This window comes from Enhydra lutris, unplaced genomic scaffold, assembly GCF_002288905.1.
Source record: "Enhydra lutris kenyoni isolate GAN:26980312 unplaced genomic scaffold, ASM228890v2 scaffoldscaffold13, whole genome shotgun sequence".
NCBI classification, from domain to species: Eukaryota; Metazoa; Chordata; class Mammalia; order Carnivora; family Mustelidae; genus Enhydra; species Enhydra lutris.
The window spans coordinates 56,603,489-56,613,494 of record NW_019154097.1 but is presented as its reverse complement, the minus strand read 5'-3'; the positions used below and the strand labels follow the sequence as shown (position 1 = coordinate 56,613,494).

Here is a 10,006-nt window from a genome sequence, read left to right as displayed (position 1 = left end):
CCCCGTCTTGTATCTGGGCACAGCTGAGGTCCCTCCTTCCTTAGCAACAGACGCTGAAGCCTGGTTACAGCCCCAGAGCCTGGGTGTAAGCAAGCACCTCCAGTGTTAAAATAGCCCAAAGAAGAGGAGAGAGAAGAGCTCAGGCTGCCAGGGTATTGTTTGGTAGGGTTTTTCCTCCCTCTTTTCTGTATTAATATGTAACCCTGCTTCAGTTTTTCTACAGCGAACTCGGTGTGTTCCTGGAAAAGTTCCAAGAGAGGAGCGGCTCAGTGGAAGGGAAGACTGCCCAGACCAGGAGGTGTGGGAACCATAGCAGAAAACCCCAGCAGAGCCCCAGTGCTGTCCCTTCATTCTGTAGCTTCCCTTTATTCTTCTTCTTCTTTTTTTTTTAATATTTTATTTATTTATTTGACAGACAGATCACAAGTAGGCAGAGAGGCAGGCAGAGAAGGGGGAAGCAGGCTCCCCACTGAGCAGAGAACCCGACGCGGGGCTCGATCCCAGGACCCTGAGACCATGACCTGAGCCGAAGGCAGAGGCCTAACTTCCTGAGCCACCCAGGCGCCCCTCCCTTTCTTCTTCTACCAGGGAGCTCCCCAGGGGGCCGAAGTCTATGACCTCAGAGAGGCAGCCCTGTGAACAGAGCTTTCAGAACATTTAGAAAGTTCCATCTTCTGTGTCATCCCCATTATGCTATAAGGAAGTGTGAATTTCAGAGCCACTGGTAGGAGAGGATCGTCTCCCAAGAAACTGAGAGCTCTTTATTCGTATTGTAATAGGTCCAGTGAGAATGGACAATATGAGTGACATGGGTTGCTCATCTCCGAAGGTAGGTATGAATTTTGAGGTGTATTTCTTCTTTTTTTCTTTAACCTGTATTTTCAATATGTAGGAAATTGGAGGGTGGGCGGGAAGGGGATATTTCAATGGTAGACTAATTACTAATTGTCATGTCAGATCCCCTGGACTGAGCAAGTGTGTTTGCCACATTTTTATGTGTGTCCTTTGAAATATGCTCTTTGCTGAATTAGGCTTTTGAGGTTCCTCAGGTTTTACTGTGAAAATTTTAGGGACAGACACCTCTTGTTCCTTTCCCTTCCCAGGCCATTAGATGATCTCTTCCATCCAATAATTCCCAACACTGGGTGTGCATTAGAATATCCTAGATAGCCTCTTGAAAACAGAGACTTAGCCTCACTTCCAAAGGTTCTGATCCAGAAGGGTTGCAGTGGGGTCCCCAAATCTGTATTTTTAACTAAGAATTGAGTGTTCCTGTTATAGCAGGTGAGCATTTGGGAATGGCCCCCAAGAAGAATGTGCAAAGGACATCTGAAGTCAGAAATCAGCCCTCTGAAAGTAATAGTTCCTCCTGATCTAGGTGTCTGAATCTTGATTTTAAAAGCCAAGATCCACTAGGTTGCCATACACTAACATGCCCAAAGGAGCATTTTAAATTGGAACTTTATGAAATTAAAGTGGATTTGTTGGTAATGGCTGAATCTACTACTAAAATGAAAACTCCCTACAGTTTACCAGAGAAACCACTTAAGCATTAACATTTTTAACAAACCATTTTGCATACTGTGTAGTTCTTACAAAAATCACTGTCTCTTACACCTTGAAGATGCCACAGAGAGTTCTTAGCCAGGTATGGTCAATCAAGAAAAGTATCTTTGGGGTGGCTCAGTGGGTTAAAGCCTCTGCCTTTAGCTCAGGTCATGATCTCAGGTCAGGGTCCTGGGATTGAGCCCCGCATCAGGCTGTCTGCTCAGCGGGGAGCCTACTTCCCCCTATCTCTCTGCCTGCCTCTCTGCCTACTTGTGAGCTGTCTGTCAAATAAATAAATAAAAACTCTTTAAAAGAAAAAAAAGAAAAGTATCTTTGTTCTGTTCTGGAATTGATTTCCAGATCTGCTGATGCTGTGTGTATAGGTTTTCCTGTCCCATGCACTGAGATGTTTTCTGCTCTCAGAGTAGTTATGGCTCTGTGTGCGTCTTAGCCTGTGCTTATAAACTAGCTCAAACTTAATTTGTTCTTCAGAGGTTCTGCTTCCGAGGTTCTGCTCTATTACGTTCTGTAAAATTCTTAATGTTGGCTTTCTTGCGAAATGCTTTGCTTTTCTTTCTTTTCCCAAGAGTGGTTTATCTCTTTGTATGATGACTCAGCTGCTTCTGTGTCTGCCCCTTGGGTGACCATCTCTCAGTATGGAGGAGCACAAATATAATTCAATCTGGCTCAAACCCAAAAGGGAATCTCTGGGCTCAAGTAATTGAGAAGTCCAAATTGGATCCCGGAGTTAGCTGATGTCACTGGGAGTCCATCTTTCGCCTTCTGGTTGTTAATGCTTCCTTCTAGGTTGGCTTTATTTTAAGGAGAGCTTTATTCCCGCATCAGGCAGAGATGGGTGTTGAGAGTGCCTCTCTCTCAGTAGGTCTGGTGAAAGTGTCAGGAAAGACTCTGATCAGCCCAGCTTGGGCCACATGCCTGTCCCTGGGCAATCACTGTGTCTAGGAGGACGGAGTGCCCTGATTGGCCAGACCTGTGTTACATGTCCTTCACTGTAGCCAGGGGCTGGGATCAGCCTATTGTGTAACATGGACTGAAATTGGAGAAGAGCCAGTTATGTCCACTTAGGGCTGTGTTCTACTTCTTGGTAGGAAGAATAACTTCCCAACTGGTGTCAGGGCTGATGTCAGGTTTACTCCCACCACGAGCAGAAGCATGAAGGCCAAGGCATCTCCTGAATAATATTAACATCCTCCTCGACTGCAAAAGGTCAGGGTTTGGGGGTTAGTTACTCGTTACCGCTGTTGCTAGTCACTTACTCAAGATGTCTGAAACTTTTAATGTTTGCTTTTTGCTCGTTTAATGAAGACATCTTATTTGAAACAGATTTAAAAGCTAGGCTAAGGGGAGAGATTTCCACGGACCACAAAACCTTGCTTGCAAAGACAAAAAACAGGCAGCTGTAACTTGTCAATCAGTATATGTTGTACATCTGGGGTCCTGAAGGAAATCATAAACAACTTCATGGTGCTAGAAGTGTGTTGTCAGAATCTGCCCCAGATGGTATGGTACCCACTTTGCATGACCAGGTTCTTTTCAGGCTGATGTCAGAGTTTTCTCATTTGTTCAACTGATTGGTGCAGATCTGACAATAATTTTTTTTAAGATTCATTTTATTTGCGAGAGAGAATGTGCACACACGTGCATGCACACGAGTGTCGGGGGAGGGGAGTGGCCAAAGGAGAGACTCTTCAAGCCGACTCCCCACTGAGCACGGAGCCCGACACAAGGTTCAGTCTCACCACCCATGAAATCATGACCTCAGCGCAAACCAAGAGTCCAATACTCAGCACACTGAGCTACCAGGCACCCTCTGATACTGATTTCAGTAGAGAAAATCATCTTGGAGATAATTGATCAATTCTTAGGTCCTCGAAATTGAGGTCAAGAGCAGAGAGAGAGATGTAGTTATTTAAATCAACAAAGTGAACACTCCAAGCTACAAACAAGGTCTGTAGGTCTCAAACTCATCTTGTTTAAATTGAATCCCATGCAACCTGATTTTTAATGAAGTTCTGTTGGTGAGACTGGTGTGCCACCATTTTTGAGAATAACTGGAGCATCAGACCAGTGGGCCTGTTGTATGTTTTTAAAGATCTCAGGCTTGCTTCATATCTGTGTTTATGGGTTTGCATGTTTTCGTTTCATTTTAACACCTTCCTAAAACAACTTGTCCTGTTAGTGATACTTGCCGTTTCCAGTGTGTTGGGATGGAGTCATGTGTATTTAAAAGCACCTCTGTGTGGCTAGGATGTGTTACCTATATTCTCTGAGCTTTAGTTTTTTTCAGGTTGAACATGGGTATAAAAAAACTCATAGGGTTCTAGGTTGCCTAGAAGGAAATAATTCAGAATAATGATAGTGTTATTATTGCTAATATTTTCTGAGGTTGAGTCATCAGTGAGCAGTTGGTTAGGGCATGAGGGTGGCTGACATCTGCTTCATATATCCCCTGTCTGCTACCCCCTGCCAGTTACCCTGCATGACATAATTTGCTGACTCAAGTAAATCAAATCAATCCAGTAATGTCTCATCTTACAGAGTTCAGTCCAAAGTCATTGCCTAAGGTGAAAAATCATGGAGAGTCAAAAGTGCCCTTGAAAATCCCCTAAACCATCTTTAAAGAGCCTTGTAGAAACTCCTCTAAATTAAGCCCAGCCCTGCAGTTTTCCTCTATGTTGGAACACATTGCACTTTCTCCATTGCAACCTCACGTAAGTAGTGGTCGTGCATGCAGGGGCTGGGTCCTAGGACAGAAACACACATAGAATTGCTCAACACTGCATTCGCTTTCAACTCTGCTCAGGAGAGGTGCTTGGAACTGAGAGTGGCCATGGGAGCTACAAGTTCACCCCTACCTGAGGGTCACCCCTAAGTGCACATTCACTGAAGGGATTGGTGGACTCAGATATCCATACCATTTAAGTGATTTTTTTTTTTCTTTTTACAGGAAGCGCAGAGAGCTGCTCATGTGTATGTTACACTCACAATGCCCCTGCATAAGCAAATTTCTATTTGGAATTGTGTATTTGTGAAATGCAAGAGTCCATTTTTTAAAGTTAGCCCCTTGAATCATGACCCAAGATAGGGTAACTTGGGGTCTTCCTGGGAAAATATATGTTAATTTGCTCATAGAGAGGTGCCCAAAGAAAGGACACTAGAGGAGAGATAGGTTGCTAATTTAAAAATGAAACCTATACCATGGATGGATGGATGGATGGGGGTGAGAAGGGCATTTAGTGGACAAAACTCTCTCTAACCCCTTTCTTGGGGATCTCTTTACTCCATGCCCAACCTAGAGGTTTGGAAATCTTTCCTAATTCCTAAAGAGTGGCTTTGTTCCCATTTCCCACAGATCACCAAGAGTGACTCGATACATCATATGAGCCATTCCCAGATGCAGCCAGAGCTGCCGCCTCTGCCTGCTTCTGCTGGAGAGGAACCATCTGAACTCTATCAGGTATGTTCATCTGGCTACTGGTCTTCTGCTGTTACTGGGCAGGGGTGGGGTGGGGGAGGGGAGTGAAGGATAAGCAGTCAGATTTGACAAGTGAGGTCAATGGCTCTTTGGTCACCTCTGCTACCAGAAAAGACTCCAGCTGTGTGGAGGGAAAAGCTATCCCGTAGCACAAAGGTGAGTTAAGATCCAGCCTTCTCCCTTCTCTGTGCTATTGAACCTTTCCAAACTTCTGCATCTTCCATCATTTCTACCTTATAGCCATGTCTGTAAAGAATAAAGACAATAGAAATAAATTACCTGACTCACAGATACACGGTTTATTGAAAGCCAGCTGTTGTCCTTGACATCAGAAATCATGCTCATAGTCGACAGAGAAGCGTAATTGGTGACCATCCAGGAAACATTTGCCTGAGTTTGTAGAAGGTAGAAACAGCATAAGGCACGCGGGTCTCCCTGAGTCTCCACGTGAGTGAAGCTTAAGCTTCTCCAAGAGGTGTCCTTCCCCGCATCATACTCTGTATATCTTCCCTTGTAGACCGTCATGTCACACAGCTTTTATCCCCCCTTGATGCAACGCACATCGTGGACCCTGGCTGCACCCTTCAAAGAGCAGCACCACTACCGTGGACCCAGCGACTCCATTGCCAACAACTATTCTTTGACGGCCCAGGACCTGAAGTTGAAGGACCTGCTGAAGGTTTACCAGCCGGTCACCATCAATGTCCCTAGGGAAAAGAATGTTCAGGGGCTGCCATTAGGTATTTGTAGCAGTGTGCCATACCAGCTCAGAATGGGGTGTTGGGTGGGATTTTTAGTCCTGGGTTCTACTTCTGTCTCCTTGGCTTGCTGCAGGTAACCTTGGATAACCTCATAGACTCTCAGTCAGTGAAATAAGAATGATTGTAACAGCTAAGATTGCATTTACCATATGCCATGTCCTTTACATTTACCACACACCAAACACTGTGTTATTGATTGCTGCATAACAAATTACCCTGAAGACTTAATGGTTTAAAACAACCAGTATTTATTATCCCACAGTTTCTATGAGGCAAGAATCTCAGCATGGCTTAACTAAATGGTTCTGGGCCGGAGTGTCTCACAAGCGCGTAGTCAAGGTATCAGCCAGAACCACAGTCATCTAAAGGCACCCAGGGAAGGATCCTCTTCCATGCTTACTCAGGTCCACAGGTTCTTGTTGGCTGTTGGCCATGGACATCAGTTTCCTCCACATGAGCCTTTCCATGAGGGCAGCTCACAACATGGCTTCTGGCTTCCCTCAGAGGGAACAAGGGAGAGAACAAGAGAGAGAAGGGAGCCAAAAAGACAGAAACCACAGTCTTTTGGGAACTTACTAATTTTGGAAATGACATCCTATCGCTTTGGCTGTATTCTGTTTGTTAGAAGTGAGTCTGTAGGTCTAGCCCACATACGCAATGGCTTGATACCAGGAGGTGGGGAATCCTTGGGGGCCATCTTGGAAGCTGCTTACCATAGTACTTTATTAATTTATTTAATACTACTAGGTACACTTCAATCTACTTATTCTTCAGTAATTCTTACTGCATGTATGTTGGAGACTCTTCATCTGCCCTCTGTCTCAAACTTATTTTCATATTTTTCTTTTTTCTCTCTTCTGTGTCTGGGTGAGTTCCTCAGATGTATCTTTTTTTTTTTCTATTAAGAATTTATTTATTTATTTAACAGAGAGAGACACAACAAGAAAGGGAACACAAGCAGGGGTAGTGGGAGAAGGAGAAGCAGGCTTCCCACGGAGCAGGGAGGCTGATGTGGGGCTTGATCCCAGGACTCTGGGATCATGACCTGAGCCGAAGACAGATGCTTAAGGGCTGAGCCACCCAGGCGCCCCCACATTTATCTTCTAATTCAGTTATTTGCTCTTCAACTCTGTTAAGACTTAAGTTTATCATGTCTAATGAATGTCTTTTTTTTTTTTCATGACAATATCTTTACATTTTCAGATTTTCTAATTGGTTCTACTCAATGGGTGCCACCCCTGCCAATTTCTCATTTTATTCTTATGGGCATAGCTTTTTCAATTCCTGGGAGGATCTTAAACATTTTTTTTGGAGCAATGTTTATAATGCTGTATTATTTTCACTTTGTGAATCTATCCCTTGATTTTTTAGTTTATTAGCTATCTTTCTTAGTATCGGGGTTTTTTCTGGGAGTTTAGTTTGCTGACTTGTGTTGAAAGGTTTTTTTCCGTTCTTGCTACATGATTCCCCCCCCCATTATTTTTATTGAAGTGTGATTCACATACAGTAAGATGCATAGATCTTACATGTTCAGTTCAGTGAGTATTGGCAATTGTTTATACCATATAGCCACCACCCAAACAGGATACGGGGCATTTCCTTCACTAGAGAAAGTTCTCTTGTACTCACTGCCAATGAGTTCTCTCTCCTACCCGATACCATCCCCGTCCAACATAACCACTTTCTGGTTTTTGTCACCATAGATTAGTTTTGCTCGTTTTCACTTATAATTGTAATCAATGTGTACCTTTTTGACACCTCCTTCTTAATCTGATTTTTTTTTTATTCTTATGCCTTCATCTGTCCACTTAGGACCTCAACTTAGTATCAGACCTTGTATGGGTGATTTAGGACTCCCATGCTAAGGTGATATTTGGGTCATGTAGATGTGGTCCCTGAGCTGTGTGAAGCCCAGCCTAATTATTATCTGGCTCTCTTGTTATCTCTGGCTGCCATATGAATTGAGTATCTCTGTGCTTTATCTGTATGGCAGTGCTGCTGTGTCTTTGTGGGTAGGGCAGTCTTGCTTCAGTCCTGGCTTTATGCTGTGAGCCTAGTGCCAGTCTCCTACATCATGGAGTATTTTTGGATTCTCTGACTCCCCCAAGTATCAAATACCTAAACTCCTCCCTGCTCTTGGACACAGAAGCCAAGTTTATAACTTTTACTTCATCCTCTGCATTTCTGGTCCACATAGGGAGCATCTTGTTGAATATTGTAATTTTTTTTTAATTTTTAAAGAGGCTATTGTTGTATTTGGAGTCAGTTGAGGAGCTCAAAGTATGAACTCAGAATACATCTAGATTAGGGGTCTTCAGTTCTCTCTGATTCTGTCAAAATGTCGATATAATACTGTCTTTAACATTTCTATGTTACTTGTTAATTTTTTTAGGCTAGAGACTTAAGCAAGTGACAGTATCTAGTTAAAGTTTACTAATATAGTTTTATATCATCTACCAAATTTGTTTGTAGTTACCTTGTATTTATTGCAAATGATATTGGTTTTTTTATTTGTAATAATCATATGGTATTTCCTTTAAAACAAATATACTAAGTTTGAAAGTCCGCATCTATTTAAAGAAAAACATTAAGGAGTAATTTCCAATGTTTAGAAAACAGGGCATACAGGATTAGTGAGTGAATCAAGTAGACAGTTCTCTCTCTCTCTCTTTTTTTTTTTAAAGATTTTTATTTGTTTATCTAACAGACAGAGATCACAAGTAGGCAGAGAGGCAGATGGAGACAGAAGGGGAAGCAGGCTCCCTGCTGAGCAGAGAGCCCGATGGGGGTGGGGGTTGATCCCAGGACCCTGGGATCATGACCTGAGCCAAAGGCAGAGGTGTTAACCCACTGAGCCACCTAGGTGCCCCAAGTAGGCAGTTCTTAATACTTGTCAGTTGTATAAATGAATGGAAGTTATGTGCGTCCACATTTCACAGTGGAGGAAGCTGAGGCCTGGAATGTTGAAATTACTTCTTCAGTCATACAGGTGTTTAGTGGTGCATGTGGGGCGAGATAGCCCATCTCCGGCCTCATCCCACTGTGCCAAGTCTACTCCCCTTAGTATGTTCTGGGACTGTCCTGAGAGTCCTGTCCCTATGGGCAAAGGTTGGCCCAAGGCTACTAGCCATCCCTGATGTGTTTCTTTTCCACTGTTCTAGCAGCTAACTACTCTTCAGAACCCAACAAGAAGAAAAGAAAGTTCTCCACTAGAGGCAAAGAGAATTCCACCAGGTAAGTGTTCCTGTGGGTGTTAGGTTTGCAGGACACCAAGCTGAACTACAGAAGCCTATAGTCTCATTGAAACCCTGCTATGTGTCTTGATTTCAAAGCATTCTCAGATTCCAGGTAATTCATTTTTTTTTCTCATAGTACTCTTAACCCAATTCTTTAAGGCTCTGAATAAAACTAAATTAACCAACAAGTAAAACGAATGCTAGCATCCCTGTGGGTGTTCCATGGTTAGAGGTTGTCACTGAAGGACCCATGCTAGTAGATGACACAGAGGAGAGGGGCTTCCACTGCAGAACAACTCTCAGCAGCTTGGAGACAGTAGACCCAACACAGAGCGGAGAAGCAAGGGCTGAGCTGTGTCTACTTTTCAGGACCAAGCTGGCCTTCAATATCTCAAACTCATCACCCACAAAGAAGGAGGTGGTGACATCTTCGACCCTTGCAGAAAGCAGGCCAATGAGTCCAGAAGAACAAATTAGTGTGATGTTACAGCGGGAAATGGAAATAGAAAGTAAAGAAACCCAGCCATCTGATTCAGACTTAGAGGTACGTTTTTGTTCCTTCCTTTCTCTCAGTTTGCTGAGTATGATTCTTGGCATCTCAGTGATTCAAAACTCGGGGAGAACAGAATCACCCAGGAAATGTTTTAAAAATACCAAAGTCCAGACCCCATAACAGACTACTGAATAACAGGGGTGTGTGTGTGTGTCTGTCTGTCTGTGTGTGATTTTAGTAAGTCTTAGAAACCTTTGGGTCTCTTAGAACTTAAGTTGCAAAATGCTGGCCCATAAGCTAGGGTTGCCAGATTTTGAAAAACAAAACAAAAAACAGGGCACCTAGTTAAACTGGAATTTTACATACACAATGAGTGATTTTTAAAATTACAGCAAAGTACTAAATGTATAAATATAGCTCACTTCATCCTATATTTTATATGGCAATTCTACCATAGGCTGAATTTGGCCTA

At 43.2% G+C, this 10,006-nt stretch overlaps 1 protein-coding gene across 1 annotated transcript in view; it reads left to right on the top strand.

Annotated features, from left to right (window-relative positions):
* The first annotated feature begins 799 nt into the window (after positions 1-799).
* LOC111145753 (dynein axonemal heavy chain 3) overlaps positions 800-10,006 on the top strand; it is a 164,081-nt gene continuing 154,874 nt past the window's right edge. The window contains exons 1-5 of the mRNA XM_022500938.1: positions 800-829; positions 4,922-5,026; positions 5,562-5,790; positions 8,970-9,039; positions 9,411-9,585. Of these exons, the coding sequence (XP_022356646.1) occupies positions 800-829; positions 4,922-5,026; positions 5,562-5,790; positions 8,970-9,039; positions 9,411-9,585 (609 nt within the window). The remainder of the gene's footprint in view (positions 830-4,921; positions 5,027-5,561; positions 5,791-8,969; positions 9,040-9,410; positions 9,586-10,006) is intronic.